This window comes from Scyliorhinus canicula, chromosome 12 (assembly GCF_902713615.1).
Source record: "Scyliorhinus canicula chromosome 12, sScyCan1.1, whole genome shotgun sequence".
NCBI classification, from domain to species: Eukaryota; Metazoa; Chordata; class Chondrichthyes; order Carcharhiniformes; family Scyliorhinidae; genus Scyliorhinus; species Scyliorhinus canicula.
Window position 1 is genome coordinate 146,389,660 of NC_052157.1, and position 20,895 is coordinate 146,410,554.

General features: G+C 43.7%; 1 protein-coding gene across 1 annotated transcript in view; it reads left to right on the plus strand.

Annotated features, from left to right (window-relative positions):
- LOC119974337 (vascular endothelial zinc finger 1-like) overlaps positions 1-20,895 on the plus strand; it is a 29,962-nt gene that overhangs the window by 3,468 nt on the left and 5,599 nt on the right. The window contains 6 exon segments of the mRNA XM_038813107.1: positions 4,334-4,503; positions 4,505-4,697; positions 4,699-5,006; positions 9,951-10,014; positions 13,833-14,004; positions 17,152-17,346. Coding sequence (XP_038669035.1) covers positions 4,334-4,503; positions 4,505-4,697; positions 4,699-5,006; positions 9,951-10,014; positions 13,833-14,004; positions 17,152-17,346 — 1,102 coding nt within the window.

The window sequence follows — 20,895 nt, forward strand, 5'->3', positions numbered from 1 at the left end:
GCCACTTCTCAGCCCTAGCCTGGATATTGTCCAGGTCTTGCTGCATTTGGACATGGACTGTTTCATTATCTGAGGAGTCGCGACTGATGCTGAATACTGTGCAGTCATCTACAAATATCCCCACTTCTGACCATGTGATGGAAGGGAGGGCATTGCTGAAGCAGCTGAAGATGATTGGGCTGAGGACACTATCCTGAGGAACTCCTGCAGTGATGTCCTGGAGCTGTGATGATTGACCTTCACTCTCATCACCGCAACCATATTCCTTTGTGCCGGGTATGACTCCAACAACGGAGAGTTTTATCCCTGATTCCCATTGACTCCAGTTTAGCTAGGGCTCCTTGATGCCATACTCTGTTGAATGCTGCCTTGATGTCAACGGCAGTCACTCTCAACTTACCTCTGGCATTCAGCTCTTTTGTCCCTTTTTAACCAATGCTGTAATGAGGTCAGGAGCTGAGTGACCCTGGCAGAACCCAAACTGAGCATCCGTGAGCAGGTTATTGTCGAGTAAGTGCCACATGATAGCACTGTTGATGACTCCTTCCATCACTTTCTAATGGAGAGTAGCCTGATAGGGCGGTAATTGGCTGGATTGCATTTGTCCTGTTTCTTGACACACCTGGACAACTTTTCGCATTACTGGGTAGATGCCAGTGTTGTTGGCTAGGGGCGCAGTTCTGGAGCACAAGCCTTCAGTATTGCTGGGATATTGTCTACTGCTTGCTGCTTATGCTTTTGGCACACAAGTAGTCCTGTGCTGTAGCTTCACCAGGTTAGCACCTCATTTTTCGGTATGCCTGATGTTGCTCCTGGCATACTCTCTTGCCCTCTTCATTGAGCCTGCATTGACCCCCATGGCTTGGTGTTAATGGTAGAGTGGGGATATGCTGGGCCATTAGGTTGACAGTGTATCAAGCTGGGACCTGGGACCCTGGAGCTGTGAAGCAGTAGTACTAACCACTGTGCTACCGTGCTGCCAATTCTGCTGCTGATGGCCCACAACACTTCATGGATGCGCGGTCTTGAGTTGCTAAATGTGTTCGAAGTCTATCCCATTTAGCACGGTGGTAGTGCCACACAACAGGATGGAGGGTATCCTCAATGTGAAAAGGGGACTTTGCCTCCTCAAGGACTGTGCGCTGGTCACTTCTACCGATACTATCATGGACAAATGCATCTACATTAGGCAGATTGGTGAGGATGTTTTTCCCTCTTGTCAGTTCCCTCACCACCTGCTGCAGTCTCAGTCTAGCAGCTATGTCTTTTAGGACAAGGCCAGCTCAGCCTGTGGTGATACTACCGAGTCACTCTTGGTGATGCAGATTGAATTCCCTCCCCTAGAGCATATTCTGTGCCCTTGCCACCCTTAGTGCTTCCTCCAAGTGGTATTCAACATGGGGGAAGTACTGATTTATTAGCTGATGGTGTCTGGTACATGGTAAGCAGCAGGATGTTTCCTTGCCCATGTTTAACCTGAATCAATGAGACTTCATGTGGTCCAGTGTTGATGTTGAGGACTCCCAGGGCAACACCCTCTGGACTATAATAATCTTTATTGTCACAAGTAGGCTTACATTAACACTGCAATGAAGTGGGCAGCACTGTGGCCTAGTGGTTAGCACAACCGCCTCACGGCGCTGAGGTCCCAGGTTCGATCCCGGCTCTGGGTCACTGTCCGTGTGGAGTTTGCACGTTCTCCCCGTGTCTGCGTGGGTTTCGTCCCCACAACCCAAAAAATGTGCAGAGTAGGTGGATTGGCCACGCTAAATTGCCCCTTAATTGGAAAAAATAATTGGCTAATCTAAATTTTAAAAAAAACACTGCAATGAAGTTACTGTGAAAAGCCCCTAGTCGCCACATTCCAGCACCTGTTCGGGTACACAGAGGGAGAATTCAGAATGTTCAAATTACCTAACAGCACAGCACGTCTTTCTGGACTTGTGGGAGCGCCCGGAGGAAACCCACACAGACACTGAGAGAACATGCAGACTCCACACAGACAGTGTACCGACCTGGGACCCTGGAGCTGTGAAGCAGTAGTACTAACCACTGTGCTACCGTGCTGCCAATTTATACCACTGTGCCGCACCTCTGCTGGGTCTGTCCTGCCAATGAGACAGGACATACCCGCGAATGGTAATAGTGGTGTCTGGGACATTGCCTGTAAGGTTCGATTCTGTGAGTATGGCAGGCTGTTGCTTAACTAGTCTGTGAGACAGCTCTTCCAACTTTAGCACAAGGTCGACAGGGTTGGGGTTGCCATTGTCGTTCCCGAGTGGTCCGTCAGGTTTTATTCTTCTTTTTTTTTAATTTAGAGTACCCACTTATTTTTTCCCCCAATTAAGTGGCAATCCACCTAACCGGCGCATCTTTGGGTTGTGGGGGTGAAACCCACGCAGACACGGGGAGAATGTGCAAACTCGGTTTCATTCCTTTTTTTTGTTTTTGTAGCTGTTGAATACAACGGAGTAGCTTGCAGATTTCCTTCTCTGAAGGACATTAGTGAACCAGATTTTTTTTTTTACGCCATCATTCTACTTTTAATTCCAGATATTTTATTGAGCTCCATCGCCTGCCGTGGTGGGTTTCGAACCCAGGTCCCCAGATCATTATCCTGCGTCTCTGGATTACTCGTCCTGTGACAGTACCACTATGCCACCACCTCTCCGTTGTTACTCTTCCCGCAGGGCCATTTTAGCACAGGGCTAAATCGTTGGCTTTGAAAGCAGACCAAGGCAAGCCAGCAGCACGGTTCGATTCCCGTAACAGCCTCCCCGAACAGGCGCTGGAATGTGGCGACTAGGGGCTTTTCACAGTAACTTCATTTGAAGCCTACTCGTGACAATAAGCGATTTTCATTTCACCTAGTGGTGCACAAGGCAGACTTTCATCTGATTCCATAGCGAATTGTACCTGGAACAAGTCCCTTAATCTGTCGCCAGAGGTTTCTAGCTTGAGGGTCACCGCCTCGCATCAAGCATGGCTGACTAAAAGTCTCCCCCACTCTTACCACCTGATATTGCCATGTGCTGGAAGGTTTTTGCAGGTGGGCCAGCCTATGAACACACCTTCCTTGGGAGTTAAGTCCTGGGGTGAGACTCAAACCTGGAGCTTCTAGCTCAGAAGCAGGGATGCTACCCACTGCACAGCAAGATCTCCATTGTGGGGCATACTTATTTTAAACTACCCTGGCTATGTTGCAGCCTCTTAGCATCTTGTCCAAATGCCCATACTCCATGATTCATCATCATGCACTAAAATCAAATATCAGTATGAAAATGTGTAAAATATCAAAAACGTGAATGGAGCCTTAATTTGGGGACCCTGGAACTTTTGAGAGCACTGATAACTTTTGCATGGCCGAAATTTGGGAAATGCCTCGAAATAGATAAGAATATTTTTAAGCTGCTTGTTCATCCTTTGAGGCGAAGGTGACCATGTTCTTTATTTGGAATGTTTTGTACGGTTTCAGTGGGTACACGTGTGACTGCGAAGTCTGATCTGCAGTCTGAAGTTTTTGCACTTCAAAAAAAACAGTTACCGAAGTTATAAAATGCAGCAGTTTTGTATTGCAAGTCCCACACCATACATTTCATACAGATGAGACATTAAAACTGTTTAAGTAGATTATCTATTTAAGTAGATAGAAAAATAATTGTGAGGGTGAAAAATAATTGTGTAGATGAAAAATCAATATCCTGTCCAACGTCCGTTCCTCAACCAACAACAGACAGCATATTCAGGTTATTTGATATTTCGGGGAACTTGCTTTGGGCAAATTGGCTGCAGTGTTTCCCCAGAAAATAGTGACTACACTTCAAATGTAGGCCATTGGTTTTGCTGTGTTTCAATATATTGGCAGGGGTAGTTTGGCCAAAGTGCTAAGATTTCAGTAAGTCTTTTATCAGTGGTTACAGGTCAAGGTTGCACAAATCCTGCAACCGGCTATGGTTTCCTTTGTGTAAGCTTTCTTCTGCTTGTTGAATATACTGGTGGGGAAACTCCCAAGACTATCTAACTGCGGAGCCCAACATAACAGGGACTGGTTTAGCTCACTCGGCTAAATCGCTGGCTTTTAAAGCAGGCCAGCAGCACGGTTCGATTCCCGTACCAGCCTCCCCGGACAGGCGCCGGAATGTGGCGACTAGGCGCTTTTCACAGTAACTTCATTGAAGCCTACTCGTGACAATAAGCGATTTTCATTTAATTCATTTTCAAGATGCTTTGAACACCGATTGTCAGGTTCACGAATTGGGGAATGATGGATAAGTTTACAGGCCCAGTAAGGGTCTATAGGGAAGCGTGGCTAATTTTCACTTCTATTTTGTAGGCAGCTGACATCTCGCAGCAGCAACACCAACAGCACGTGCAGAATAACCTTCTGCCAATATTGCATTCAGCAACTGAGCCACGTGAGCAAGCACCCGTGACGACGCTGCCCCAGGTTCAGAAACCTCTGGATCCCAAAGAAACGGCCCAGTCCATAATAGAGAAGAAAGGAGAAGACCAGGACACCCGTGATTTGCACTTACTGCAGCAAGGCGTTCAGAGACAGCTATCACCTCCGGCGACATGAGTCATGCCACACAGGAATCAAGTTAGTTTCACGGCCGAGGAAAGTACCGACTATGGTTTCGCTGATGTCATCGACGCCTAACATTGGTGGCACAGCAACATTGGTGTCAAGTGTTGCAGGGAATGCTGACTCCAACCGTCGCTTCCACTTCCACCGTCACCAGCAGCACCCCAGCCGTCACGGTCAGCAAGACTGCTAACAGGCGAGTGAAGAAGAATCACGGTTGCGAACTGTGTGGAAAAGCATTCCGCGACGTTTACCACCTCAACCGACACAAACTTTCTCACTCAGATGAAAAGCCGTTCGAGTGTCCAGTTTGCCAGCAACGCTTCAAAAGGAAAGACCGCATGAGTTATCATGTGCGTTCACATGAAGGGGGCATCAACAAACCATACATCTGCAGCCTTTGTGGGAAAGGATTTTCCAGGTAAGTTTAAAAACGGGTTGGGAAGCTATGGGTAACTCTTAAAGAGGGGAAAGGTAGGTGGGTGTCATTACATATAAGATGAGGAATAGTATGAGCATTAAATTCATCGGCCCATAACTTCCTGGCTCCCCAGTGTCAGATTTGGGGTGTTCCCCAATGATGCTTTGATTTGATTTATTATTGTCACATGTATAAGTGTACAGTGAAAAGTATTGTTTCTTGCATGCTGTACAAACAATGCATAACATACATAGGGAAGGAAGGAGAGACTGCAGAATATAATGTTACAGTTATAGCAAGGTGTAGAGAAAAGATCAACTTAATACGAGGTAGGTCCATTCAAAAGTCTGATGGCAGTAGGGAAGAAGCTGTTCTCGAGTCGGTTGGTATGTGACCTCAAACTTTGGTATCTTTTTCCTGATGGAAGAAGGTGGAAGAGAGCATGTCCGGGGTGCGTGGGGTCCTTAATTATGCTGGCTGCCTTTCTGAGGCAGCGGGAATTGTAGACAGAGTCAATGGATGGGAGGCTGGTTTGCGTGATGGACTGGGCTACATTCATGACCTTTTGTAGTTTCCTGCGGTCTTGGGTAGAGCAGGCTCCATACCAAGCTGTGATACAACCAGAAAGAATGCTTTCCATGGTGCATCTGTAGAAGTTGGTGAGGGTCGTAGCTGACATGCCAAATTTCCTTAGTCTTCTGAAAAAGTAGAGTCGTTGGTGGGCTTTCTTAACTATAGTGCCGGCATGGGGGGACCAGGACAGGCTGTTGGTGATCTGTACACCTAAAAACTTGAAGCTCTCGACCCTTTCTACTTCGTTCCCATTGATGTAGACAGGGGCATGTTCTCCACTATGCTTCCTGAAGTCGATGACAATCTCCTTCGTTTTGTTGACATTGAGGGAGAGATTATTGTCGTCGCACCAGTTCACCAGATTCTCTATCTCATTCCTGTACTCTGTCTCGTCATTGTTTGAAATCTGACCCATTATGGTGGTGTCATCAGCAAATTTGAAAATTGAGTTGGTGGGGAATTTGGCCACACAATCATATGTGTATAAGGATTATAGTAGGGGGCTGGGGACACAGCCTTGTGGGGCATCGTGTGTTGAGGATGATCGTGGAGGAGGTGTTGTGCCTATCTTTACTGATTATCACCTGTGGGTTATGCGCTCTGAATTCCTCTGGGAAGTACCCGTGTAAGGGGGCAGCATAATGGTTAGCACTGCTGCCTCACAGTGCCAGTGTCCTGGGTTCAATTCCAGCCTTGGGTGACTGTCTGTGTTGGGTTTGGACTTCCTCCGCGTGTCTGTGTGGGTTCCCTCCGGGTGCTCCGGTTTCCTCCCACAGTCCAAAGATGTGCGGGTTAGGTGGATCGCCATGCTAGGTTGTCCCTTACTGTCTAAGGATGTGCAGGTTATGTTATGGGGATAATGTGGGTGAGTGGCCCTGGGTAGGGTGCTCTTTCAGAGGGTCGGTGCAGACTCGATTGGCCCAATGGCCTCCTCTGCACTGTAGAAATTCTATGATACCCGCCAATTGCCAAGAAATGGTAACTTCCCCGAGACAATTGCACTGGGTTGGGATTCATCAACAACGTTTTGAATAGCTAACTTTGGATGGTTCTGCCAGTTTTACCCTCAATAGTTACTCTGATAGAGTTATAAGGGGGAGAAAAGTATTCAGAGTAACTATTTTAAAGACCCAGAACGAACTCCGCACGGGATACCGTCCCCATCCCCAACCCAACTGGACTCAACCAACCAACACTCTTCACGTCCCCTCTACAGTGTCCGGATCTGGCCCAGCTCCACCCTACTTATTTCTGAACTCCCCCGTCCCATTCACTGCTTCTCCCTTTCAATGGTCATTTTGAATTTGTTTGCTTTACAGCAGCTGGATAGTGTCTTTAGATTTTTTAAATTTTTTTTTTATAAATTTAGATTATCCAATTATTTTTTCCAATTAAGGGGGCAATTTAGTGTGGCCAATCCACCTACTCTGCACATTTTTGGGTTGTGGGGGCGAAACCCACGCAGACACTGGGAGAATGTGCAAACTCCACACGGACAGTGACCCAGAGCCGGGATCGAACCTGGGACCTCAGCGCCGTGAGGCAGCTGTGCTAACCACTAGGCCACCGTGCTGCCCGTGGCTTTAGATTTTAAGTGGATGTTATCATAGATTATCATAGAATCTACAGTGCAGAAGGAGGCCATTTACCCCATCGAGTCTGCACCAGCTCTTGGAACGAGCACCCTACCCAAGGTCAACACCTCCACCCTATCCCCATAACCCAGTATCCCTACCCAACACCAAGGGCAATTTTGGACACTAAGGGCAATTTAGCATGGCCAATCCACCTAAACTGCACATCTTTGGTCTGTGGGAGGAAACCGGAGCACCCGGAGGAAACCCACGCACACACGGGGAGGATGTGCAGACTCCGCACAGACAGTGACCCAAGCCGGAATCGAACCTGGGACTCTGGAGCTGTGAAGCAATTGTGCTGTCCACAATGCTACCGTGCTACCTATGTTGGTCCCTGCAGAGTGGCACTCTGCCACTGATTGCCACTCCGAGGAAGTTATGAGTTTGAGGGTGTTTAAATTTAGAGTACCTGATTATTTTTGTTCAATTAAGGGGCAATTTAGCATGGCCAGTCCACCTACCCTGTGCATTTTTGGATGGGGGCGGGGACGGGGGGGAATGAGACCCACGCATAACAGGGAGAATGTGCAAACTTCAAACTGACTTTTTAAGACAGAAGAAATAGAAAGTTACTTGACATTTGAAGGGTCTCTCTGTGGAATGAACATGCTTGACATGACAGCTCAGGTGGTCAGGCCTGGAGAGAAAAGAAGGGCCACCGGTTAAATGGAAAATAAATAATGTTTTCATTTTATAATTAACAACGGTTAATTATAAATGGCCCTGCATAGGGTGCTCTTTCAGAGGGTCGGTGCAGACTCGATGGGCCCAATGGACTCTGCACTGTAGAAATTTCTTTCAGAGTAACTATTGAGGGTAAAACTTGCAGAACCACCCGTATAATACGGGACAGTGACCCGGGGCCGGGATGGAACCCGGGGCCTCGGCACTGTGAGGCAGCAGTGCTCACCACTGCGCCACCGTGCCGCCCCATGGGTTTGAGGGAGTTGTTCTGTATGTTGTTGTGTTAACCAAATAAATCTGAGGAAATTGCCCGCTTGGATGCTCACATTCTGAAAATTTGGTTCAGTAGCTTTTTACTGTTGGTGTTGATTAGAATGAAATTGGAATTGCAAGCTGGATGTGGAAAACATGACTACAAGCTTTGGAAGTTTGGTATTGTAATTGACTGCCAACAACATAATACACTATGTTGCTTTGTCTAAACCTTTTGCTGACTTTCAAACTTATGAGAATGAACAAATATTAAAGATAAAATCCTGATTGCTCGTCTTTGTGATAAGTTTGTCCAACTAATGCAAAAGTAAATAACTTGTATCAAAAAGCAACGTTTGCTTTCATTGCGGCACTTTGGAGGCAACAACCATGCCTGTGTGTCTACTGTGAACACAGTCAAATTCCAGTCCTGCCATGATATACATAATGTAAGTTTGTGCATAATGTTAGGCACCATCTCCGACCACTAGGTGGCATTTAAACCCATCCTGTCACCATGTGATCTGGGAGTTGGGAGTTAGTCGTGCTGGGAGATAGATGTATTTGCACTAGTTCCACAATAGTTGTTTCGTGTTGGTTGTTTATCATATTTATCCTAGTCATCTTACCACGCATTTGCTTGACAATAAATTATTTTAAAATACATTTCTGTAGTTCATCATTCACTTTAGCCAGCCTACAGAACATGACAAGTCCTACTATAATCACTTAATTCCCCTGCTTTATTCCATTCAAAACTACACTTGTCTCTTGATTATGACTTAAGAGGATTTTTGCCTGGGGCTTGTTCTGTATATTTTTTTTGTACACATGTCCCAGATGAATTTGAGAATGACAGCTGATTGCTGGCACTGTTCTTTTCTCTGGAATAAGGTTTGTGCCTCCAGCTGCAAAATACATACATAGTTCAGGGTAATGTGCCCTCATATTTTTCATTGTGGGGGCGGCACGTGGCGCAGTGGTTAGCTCTGTGACTACGGCGCTGAGGACTCGGGTTCGAATCCCGGCCCTAGGTCACTGCCCATATGGAGTTTGCACATTCTCCCTGTGTCTGCGTGGGTTTCACCCCCACAACCCAAAGATGTTCAGGTTAGGTGGATTGGCCACGCTAAATTGCCTCTTAATTGGAAAAAAAAATAATTGGGTACTCTAAATTTAAAAAAAATATATACTTTTCATTGTGTGCGGTCTGTTCAGGGTGGCTATGCAGCTAATCACTCAAGCAGCTCAGAGAGAGCTGGCTAAGCACCGGCTGCAGGATTGCACGGAGCCTTTGAGCCTTGGCCATCCAACCCTCAGTCCAGGCAGTTCAGATCTGGTTGCGTCTATCTTTCGTACATTTACTGTTAGAATTTTATGAGTCTGCCACTTCGAAAAGAGACGTTTTAAACAAGTAACTTGTAATAAACCTTTTAGTATCAATAAGCTGATGGAGGCATAAATTAAAAGTAAAATAAATGTAAACTAGATACGGTTGCCAAGGCTCCACGGAGAGTGGCCCACAAGTGCACACGAATGGCCAACTTGGACTCAGAAATTTATACTGGCCTTTATCTGAATTTATGGACATCAATCAGAAGCTGAATGTTGGCAGCCCCAGTCCCAATCTGCTGTCCTGGCAGAAATCAACTCACGGCACAGGATGATAACTTGAGGCTTTCTGACTTGTGCTTAGTAGTCCCCTGCATGGTTCATATGCTCATGGAGCCGATGTTAATTATAAAATGAAAACATTATTTTTTTCCCATCTAACCTGTGGCCCTTCTTTTCTCTCCAGGCCTGACCATCTGAGCTGTCATGTCAAGCATGTTCATTCCACAGAGAGACCCTTCAAATGTCAAGTAACTTTCTATTTTTTTTTTCTGTCTTAAAAAGTCAGTTTCAGGGATATTGTCCACCTGGATAAATGTTCAAAGATTGTTATTTCAAAAAGTTCCAAAGCTGTTCTATTTTCAGTAAAACTACTACTTTTGATTCTTGTTCCTGCACGCATTTGCTATCATCATTTTGAAGAGGGCGGAGTGCTCCATTGCCGAGTGCTCCCAGGGCAGCAGCTCCTGTGACCTGCCAGCGAATCTGAGGTGTGAGGGAAAGATTTGCTGCTTCCGCTTGTCCCAGTTTCCGCACCCACTCCTCCGGAGACTGGAGAATTACTTTAAGTCCAAAACAAGTTGAGATGTGAATTGCAAGTTCATTAGTCTGGTGTCCACCTGTTGCTCACTAGAAACCACAGTTACCCGCTTTGCCTTTTTCGCCTCTAATGAATGCACTTCCAGTTTTGAGGGGGATAAAAAAATAAACAAAGCTGCACGTATTTAAGTCGGGTTTGTGAGCTTGTTACTCCACATTGCTCTGATGTTGCTAGCTTGTTTGAGGGGAGCTGGGGGTGACCATGGAAAGGTTCTATAAACTGAGATTAAACAAATGTGTGACTTGAATTGCTGCAAAGGTGCACAGGTACCTTTGAAACAATCTTCTGAACTTTTAACGGGGGAACACATAGAACAACTGGTATTTTCTTTTGAATTGGTAGGCACAAGATATTTTGAGAATTACTCTTTCCTATGATTCTGAAGCCCTAAAGGTTTTTATGAAGTGCGGGTGAATAAAAGAAAGGATATAAAATGGGCTATCGTGTGCGTTTGACCAGATATGGCAGAAAGGAGAAGGGCAAGCATGTATGTTATGAAAGAGAAGCCAGAGAAAAGTGTGAAGAACAATACTAGCCAGTAAGGTCAGAATATTAGGCTAGATGGGGTTACAGGGAAGAGGGAGGGGGAGTGGGATTAGGTCGGGTGCTCTTTCAGAGGGTCGGTGCAGACTCGATGGTTGAACAAGTGCGTTATTAGAACGTACTTACAATCCGGTTTTATTTATTTTCCCCATTTTGACCTTTTTGTTTCAGGTTGCCCTGCTGTTCAGGGAGCTACTCAGCTGGCATCAGTTGTTGGAATGTCAGTGCATGAGCTGAAAGGGCATTGCTTACGTTTTGGATGGTTTTGTCCTTCGCTCGCATTGATGTTTCCTTGCTCACCATTGGAGATGGAAACACTAGGGCATATGACCTTAAAACTAGAGCGAGTAATGTCAGAAAGTGCTTCTTCACACACGAGTCATGGAAATGTGCTGAGGCTCGCTAGGTTCATTGAAAGTGTCTAACTGAGATTTAGACTTTTGCCCGATAAGAGTAAAGCCTGGAATAGAATAATATCACAAGTTGCCCCGTCAAATCTGTGCCGACGTTTTTGGAAAGTGATCCAGTTAGTCCCACTCTTTTCTCCAAAACTGGAGACATTTTTTTTTTTTTCTTTAAGCATTTAACCAGACCTGTTTTGAAGGCTGTAATTTCTGTATTTTCCATCGAAGAGACAGTGAATTCCAATTTTCTGCCATGTTACCTCTGGTTCTTTGGACAATCGTCTTAAACCTGTGCCCTCTGATTATTGACCCTCAGTGTTTTACAGCAGGTTCTTTATTTGCGCTTATCTAAACCTTCATGATTTTAAACATCATCAAATTGAATCTTGGCTGGCAGCACGGTGGCGCAGTGGGTTAGCACTGTGGCTTCACGGCGCCGAGGTCCCATGTTCGATCCCGGCTCTGGGTCACTGTCCATGTGGAGTTTGCACATTCTCCCCGTGTTTGCGTGGGTTTCACCCCCACAACCCAAAAATGTGCAAGCTAGGTGGATTGGCCACGCTAAATTGCCCATTAATTGGAAAAAAAATAATTGGGTGCTCTAAAACTTTTTTTTTAAAATTTGAATCTTGGCATTCTCTGCTCTAAAGGAGACGACCCTCAGCTTCTCCAGCCTATCCGATAACCAGTAATTCCTGAAATTTTTTTCTGTATCCTCTCCAAAGCCTTTCTAAAGTATAGTGCCCAGAATTGGAAACCGTATTCTAACTGGGTCCGCTGTGGTGTGTTATAAAGGCTTTTAATTTCTTCACAGCTTTTTTTTTTACTTTGTACACCTGTTTTGTTAACTTCTTTGTCACCTTCAAAGATTTGTGCCAAAGCACCCCCAGGTCTCTCTGATCTTGCAGCTCTTTTAAAGCCCTGTTTAGCTTACATTCTTTATCTTTGGCCTTCCTACCAGAATGCATTATCGCATACTTTTTTCTGTGTTAAATTTTTTGTGTCATGTCTTTGCATAGGGTGATATCCGGTTGTGTTAGATCTACTGTGTAAAGGGCAGCACGGTGGCCTAGTGGTTAGCACAACCGCCTCACGGCGCTGAGGTCCCAGGTTCGATCCCGGCTCTGGGTCACTGTCCGTGTGGAGTTTGCACGTTCTCCCCGTGTCTGCGTGGGTTTCGCCCCCACAACCCAAAAATGTGCAGAGTAGGTGGATTGGCCACGCTAAATTGCCCCTTAATTGGAAAAAATAATTGGCTAATCTAAATTTTTTAAAAAAGGATCTACTGTGTAAAGGGTGGCACGGCGGTGCAGTAGTTAGCACTGTTGCTTCGCGCCGCCGAGGACCCAGGTTCAATCCCGGCCCTGGGTCACTGTCCGTGTGGAGTTTGCACATGTCTGCTTGGGTTTCACCTCCACAACCCAAAGATGTGTAGGTTAGGTGCATTGGCCAGACTAAATTACCCTCAATTGGAAAAAAATAATTGGGTACACTGAAGATTACAGAACTGAGGTGGGTAAATACTTCTGATCAGCTATGACATTGAATGGCAGAGCAGGCTCAAGGGGTTGAATAATTTACCCTGGGTACTAATTTAAATGGTACTGACTAACTGTGCTATATCTGACTTCAGCAAAGTGCCACAATGTTGGAGGCCCAAAACGGAAGGCTCAATTCTTAAGAGAAAATAAATAAATCATTCAATATATCCCAACAAACCAGTCATTTTTTTCAACTTTACCCATATGGGCGGGATTTATATTAAAAACCTTCTTCTAGATTTCTCATGGTTTGTGGCCTGCCAGCCTAGTTCTGATGAGATGCAATTTAAAAAAAAAAAATTGCATGAGGCTCCATGCCCTTTTCATTTCATATTATTGTGATCATTCCCCAGCTAAGTAACCAAGCAGCCTGCCTGCTTCCTCGGTTCTTCCAATGCCACTCTAACCAGCTACCAACGGCTGTTAAGACTGTCTCGTGGTGATTTGTTTCATTTTCTCTTTTTATTATTACTTCATGCTCATCTGCTCAGTTTCTCCCTGACAGTGTGACTGAGATCAGGAACTTGTCTTGGGGGAAATTGTGGGGAAGGAACTGTGTCCTTGCCACTTTGCAGCATTGTTGCTATCACTGCCTATCTATGTTATGTCTGTAGAATACATTCTGCATATCTGTTGTACACTGTATGGATCAAATACTTTTATCTGCACACGTACTGTTGCATAAAAGTGCAGAGATTTGAAGAATTGGCGCAAGTTATGGAAGGATCGTTTGCTTTATATTCTATTGGCCCGGTTGCAAGGTTTATCGATGGAATATATTGACATTTCTGGAGCTAGTTTTTGCTTCCACAGTATAAAAGAATGCCTTGCAAAATAGTTTTAATGATTGAATTATTTAGCGGTGTCAGACTGTTAAATGTTCTGACCTTTTCCAAATAGTCAATAGTTTGATTTGAAAAGAAAGCTGTTACAATAGCTTGCAAGAAAAAAACGTTAATGCTTGACTTATGTTCTTATAGACTTGTGATGCAGCCTTTGCCACCAAAGACCGCCTGCGCTCACACATGATACGCCATGAGGGAAAAGTGTCCTGCCATATCTGTGGTAAACTGCTGAGTGCAGCTTACATCTCCAACCACATCAAAATGCATAATCACAACCAAAATCACAACTGCAATGTTTGTAACAAAGGTATAGTAGTCTTTGCAGATTTCCCGGCTAGCCTTAAATGCAAAAGGAGGCTGATTGGTAATATATAAGGCTGGAAAAATACGATGTGAAAATCTGTTACAAAAATAATTCATAGTTGATCTATTATTTTGCCTGTTTGTGAGGTGAGCAAAATATAGAATCGTTGTGGAGCTTTCTTCGCATCAGTTTTCCCGGTTAATCAGTTTATTAAACTCCAGCTTAACCTGGGAATAGCTTTAGCTCATCACTATTTTTTCTAAAACTGTCATCTGTTTAGTGGAGGTTTTTTTTAAAGCAAATTGGGTGCCAGTAAACTCACTCTAATTGATGTGGGGAACTTGTAGTCAATCACCTTGCTAATTGAGTCTTTTAAACACGAACCTTGCAATCAAGAAGTGACAAGATTAGAAAAAAACTTGGTTCTTCTATCAATGCTACTGATTGACATCAATAGCTTCACTATTCAATAATTCCCTGTTACCCTTCAGTCAGGTGTTGGTGAAATTGGAAAGCATTTGGAAGCGGATTGATTGACGGTGGTGCTGTGGTGGCATTTTCCTTTTTAATAAAAAGTGTAACTAGAAAATAAATTTCTTCCTCTTCCTTCTCCACCGACTCCCTACAAAAGGAATTCCAGCCTGCAGTTGTGAGCGGCGGATTGCATAGGTGTTGACATTAAGGTTTCACGTTGGAAGCCCATTGTTGCTTCTCAATTAAACCTTGCGTATGTGTTCGGTGTCAAACTATTTGACTTCCATCTTTGAGAAGAAAACACTCTGAAAATATCTGATGTTATCTCTGCTTGCGTTGTCTTCCTTGCCAACCCAATTATAAATTAAGTATTTTTGGTGGTTGCAGAGAATTGAAATCCCGATCAAAGTGTTCTATTCTCTATTATGAAGGATCCGTGGTGATCAGAATTGTCCCAGAAGAGATTTTTGTTCAAACAAAGTCTCTTCCCCTCCCTCTGCCCCAACCTTGTTCCTTAAGGCTTTTTAGTCACCTCAAGTTCTTAAAGTGTAAAACTCCCATCCACGGAATTGTTCTAGCTGTGCTGCATCCTCGTAGCAGGATAGCATATGTTTACAGTTATCACTGTTCAGTGGGTAATCAGTGCCTGATGATCACTGAACCATACAAAACGAACTCCTGAGTTATATCCATGGAATCCCTACAAGGCAGAAGGAGGCCATTCGGCCCATCGAGTCTACACTGACCCTCCCCGAAAGAACACTTTACCGAGACCCACACCCCTGCTCTATCCCTGTAACCCCGTGCATTGATCAGGGCCAATCCACCTAACCTGCACATCTTTGGACTGTGGGAGGAAACCAAAGCACCTGGAGGCAACCCACGCAGACACTGGGAGAACGTGCAAACTCCACAATGACAGTCACCCAAGGCCGGAATTGAACCTGAGTCCTGGCAATGCGAACCAGCAGTGCTTTTTAAAAATAGATTTGGAGTGCCCAATTCATTTTTTTTCCAATTAAGGGGGGCAATTTAGCGTCTCCAATCCACCTACCCTGCACATCTTTTGGGTTGTGGGGGCGAAACCCACACAAACACAGGGAGAATGTGCAAACTCCACATGGGCAGTGACCCAGAGCCGGGATCGAACCTGGGACCTCGGTGCCGTGAGGCAGTAGGGTTAACTCACCACGCCACCGTGCTGCCCTCGCGAAGCGAGCAGTGCTAACCACTCTGCCTGCCCTGCTCGCTACTTAGCTGACTAATCTCAGGTGAGCTTTTGAAGGGTGTTGCAATTGGTCTTAAAGTGCCTTAAATTAGGGAAAAGGGAAAAGCGATGCATCGGGCAGTGTTCCTGCTCATGATTGCTTTTCAGTGCCCTGTACTGTAAGGCATGCAAATAAGGACATCAACTAAGTACCTATTGCAGTTTGTTAGCATGACCCTATTCACTTCTCTGCACTGAAACATGAAGAATGGCAACTTGCCTGAGAGACAAGAAGGGCTATAAATGGAGTCATATCCCCATCATGCTGACTCTCTGATCAGCTCATATTTGTTTAAAAGCTCAATCACTCATCTGATAAATTGTAGTTATTTCCCTAGAATCAATACTAAACTGACAGGTCCATGTTTTCCTGGGTTTTTTTTGCCCTCCAGTCCTAAATAATAGAGGGACATTCCAATTCAAGGTGACATTTCCTGACTAGAGATCTTTGGAACATTATTATGAACACATTTGCAAGTTTCCAATCTGAAACCATCTGATGCTAGAGATTTGTCAAAGGGGTTTCATTATTTCCTCTTTGTGATTTTTCAAAATCTGTATTCTATCGTAACGTATCTCCAATTGATATATTTTTAGCTTCCTTTTGACATGGTTTGTACCATCACATCCTGTTCTCAGTTACTGGGCTTCCCCCCTTTTTGTAAAACCACTACAATATTAACAGGAATGTTGTTCTATTAGCTATTTGTAACTTGCAGTTTTTGTTTTCAAGTATCTGCCGCCTTTTCCAAAAATGACATCGACCCCCCACTGGGGTATAATTCAACATGTGACAGATGGTCACCTTCCTTTTGTGAGTTTAAAGTTGTGTCCTAGCAGGCTGTCTGGTTATGCTGGATACCTACACATGCTCAAGCCCAATTCTGTATTCACCTGGATCCTGACACCAGGTGAATCGCCTGGAGAGGTGATGAGATAGCAATCAGGCATGGGGTCCATTTTCCCTCCAACCATTCCTCCTTTACTCGCACAGGGCCACTGAGTCCTGTTCCAGCACACAATTGTTGCAGGAATATCATAACTCTTGAATGCTTTAACAATAAGGTTACTCACAGATGCCATTTTGAATTATAATGATTGCACTGTTGAATTGTATGATTTTATGCAACAATTCATTGAAGGAAATATTTGGAAAACGTTGCGATCAGAAATTTATTACCATTTGTAAAAGGGTTCTAAACGAATGTTGCATGCAATTTTGTATTTCAAATTATAATATCACACGGTTCATTGTTGTAATCCTGAGCTGTTTTGTAATGATGAAAAGTGCTAACACTATGATCTTTATCTGGACAAAGCCGATCAGAATTTTGATGTCCCGAAGATTGTGGATGTAAAGGTGTTTGTGCTTATTTTTTTCATCAGCTGAAATCCCTATTTTTGTGTAGGTTTCACCACAGCTGCCTATCTTCGGGTCCATGCTCGAAATCACCATGGTGTCCATTACAAGTCTCAAAGATTTGTGTGTGATCAGTGCGGCCTGCAGTGTCAGTCCCACAACCACCTGATTGGCCACAAGAAAAGTCACATGGGAGAGACCCCAGCTTCCAGTGCCCCCCCTGTGGCAGCAGTGGCTTTAAAAGGCAAGCATCTCCTTAATCTGTACCCGGAGAATGCTCCACTCCTACCAGGTCATTTTGTAGCTAAAATCTGCCCTTCTATTGTTGTGGGGATATTGGGGAAGATGGTGGGGGGGGGGGGGGGGGTGTGAACTTGCAGGGTAGTTTGTGTGCTTCAATATGTAATTCTGGACATATAATTCTTAATAAAGCAGGAATTTCATTTTTTTTGGTGTAATTAAATACTGATCTGAAATGCTGTTTTCTGCTGGGATCGCAGAGCAAGGTTTTAGAATCAATTCGACTGATCGTGTAAAATTCAGAAACCCTTTAAGCTTTGCTCCTTTTCTAATTTCTGATCAAAAAGATTGGGTTGCAAAATTGATTTCATTTTAAATTGTCCATCTCCTTGAAATAAACTTGCAATTTATGAAAATAACCCTCCAGTTTATATGGAACATTAATTTCAGAAGTGATGGGGATTTAAATACTCTATCTCAGATTTCGAATTAATCCTTACAGCCTTGAATTGAGTGATATAAAATCTTGCTGGCCTCTTCGGGTTATAATAACTGGTAACTGCTTCGAAACAACACATCTTAAAAACGATGGATAGTCAATGGGAAAATACTTCCAATGTTTCCACATTGGATTTACAGAAATACTACTGGTTTCAGCTAATTACCAGTGGCAACCACCACCAAGATACACTGGGGACAGCCCTAATATACACTGAGTTGATAATTATTTTACAAGTCAGCAGGTGACTCCATGAGATCAGTGTCCTTTCATTCATGAGAACTACTGCAGAGTAGCTCCTTAATTAACAGAAGTGAGTAATGTGGTCAATCAATTTGATTGCCCGTGTGATGCTAGGTATTGTCGGCTGTGTGTTCCAAAGACTGGTGAATCGTATCAAACAGCATGTCTCCTTGGCTGTTTATAACAGGCACAGAACTGACCCTACCCAACCATCCGTTGCTTGCAAAACTCTAAACATAGTGTCCAATATTAGATATGATTCCGCAATTGGACAACATTTGCTAAACAATCCCAAGTGTGCTAAGAATTACACTGACAGCCAATTTAAGATTCGGTTGGGTTTGCAGTGTGGTTCAATTACATGTGCTAGAAGTTACATATATTAATACACACGGTCCTGTCCTTTACAGACATAAGGAACATGTGCACAGTTTGTTCCTTTTTCAACTCCATAAAATAGGCAACAACCATTCCTTGGTTCATGGTCAACTTGCCTGATTTGAATTTAAAGCTTGCCAGTTATCAGTTAACTGATGCATCATTCATGGCAATGCCTTTAACAATCAGTCCACCTGCCAACCAACCAGTGCTCTATTCTCATGCAGTATAAATTGTTCCCGTTACAATTTGGTATTCTTGCGAATTGTCCTGATGAATACAAGACAAAAAGCTTTGGTAGCATGTATCTTTTTTGGCAATATTCAAATTACTTAATTAGTATTGCAGTACTACTATTCATTTCGTTCTACAATATGAACTGGTACTGAGGGAGTGCTAAATTGTCTTTTAGATGAAATGTCAATCCCAGACCAAGTTTACCTCCAAGTATAACATAGAAGATCATATGGCAATATCCAGTTGAAGGGCAAATATCTCTCGGTGTCCTGGCTAGCATTCCTCTTTCAGCTGTCACTTAAATCTGATTATGCCATCTTACATTTATTCACGTTTGTGGGCCTTGCTGTGTGCTAATTAGTTGTCATATTGTCCTGCACAAATATACTTTTTTAAAAAAATTAGAATACCCAATTCTTTTTTTTCCAATTAAGGGGCAATTTAGCATGGCCAATTCACCTATCCTGCACATCTTTGGGTTGTGAGGGTGAGTCCCACGCAGACACAGGGAGAATGTGCAAACTCCACACGGACAGTGACATCATCTGATGTAAAGTTATTTGGGATGTTCTGAATTCTTATTTGGCTATGTATTTATTTAAGGTTAAATTCCTGGAATGAAAGGATGCTGATTCACATTGAGTTACTGAAGATGTGTGCATGTGTCAAGATCTTCAGTTAAGCCTGGCTCGTTTGGTAGCACTTATAACTCTGAGGTAGAAAGTCGTGGAATAAAGTCCCACTCTCAGGCCTTGAGCATGTCATCAAGGTTGATCCTTTGGGGGAGCTATTGCATTGTGGTGCCAGCAACCTTCAAGTGACATGTTCTTACCAAGTCCCTTTCTTTGTCTCACTCATCCAGGCGGATGTTTTAGATCCCTTGGCAGTATTAAAAAAAAGTAGAAGTCTTCTGGTGTCTTAGTCAACATTTTACCTTCAAACTGCTCAATCCTCTCATTACCTTTGGTGGAATCTTGCAGTGTGCAAAATGTTTATCTTTCTAAGAATAATTACAGCGTTTTAATTGTTCATTTGGTGCATTTCTGAGAAAAATAATGTGGTGTTACATAACATGGTTGTGGCTTGGTAGTTGTAATAATTATTTTGACCAGGTGGGAGAATTTTGTTAAACTGAGATTGAGACTTTAAAGTGACACAGTTTAATTGCTAATTATAGCTGTATTCTGGCGTTTGAAACTGAAAACTACAGGCTCCGCAATTGGGATCCAGACCTGAAAAATGTTAATATAAATGCTTTGTCAAGGAGGGGAAGATGTCTGCAACATTTCTGCAGTGTCTGCTGTAAGAGCTTTTTTTGAGTATTGGGTAAGAACGCGAGTGGCCTTGGATGTTGCACTCCTACTGGAGAATAGTCTGCCATAACATTCGAGTTGATACACAAAGTAAGGCAACCTGAGCAGAATATTCTACTGAGAAATGACCATCAAACAACTGGTGATTTTAAAGGAAGATCAGAAGGAAAGGAGGGTAATAAAGATTAATTGCGACCAAGTGATTTAAATTTGCTGTTGGGGAGATGCTGCCCTTTTGATTTTGGTACACAAAAGTAATTGAATGCATTCAACCTACAGTTAATGGTTCCCTAATGTCCTTTATGGAAGGATGCTTACCGTCTTTACCCAGTCTGGCCAGTTTGTGGACTTCAGACCCCACAACAATGTGGGTGTCCCTTAATTGCCCTCTGAAACAGCTTAACAAGCCACTCAGTTGTGTTAAAACCGCTGCGACTGATGACAACAATTCAAGCAGATAGCACACCACTACATTTGGAGCAGTCAGAGGTGGGCAATGAATGCTGACCTTCCAGCGATACTTGCATCCTGTGAGTGAGTGAATGAACAAATTAATTTTAAAAATCAAGCATCCTCTGATTCAGAGTTTTTGATATTCTGATAAATTTTGAAGAAGGAAATAAATGTGGGTTTTGCCCCCAAGCTTTTTGGTTTAAAGATGCCCATTGTGCTTAAAATCTCTTTTTCAGCTTTTTCCAGCTGGACCTTGTTTAATATTGTTCTGTAGAATGCTGATATTTTGCAGCAATGTGAAAGGCCATTCAGCCCATCACACTTATGTTGGCAGTCTGAAAAATACATCTATTTGGTCCAAATCTGCTAGCCTTTACCCAATGCCTTTTTACATTTTTAATTTTCAAATATTTATCCGCAATGTTATTGC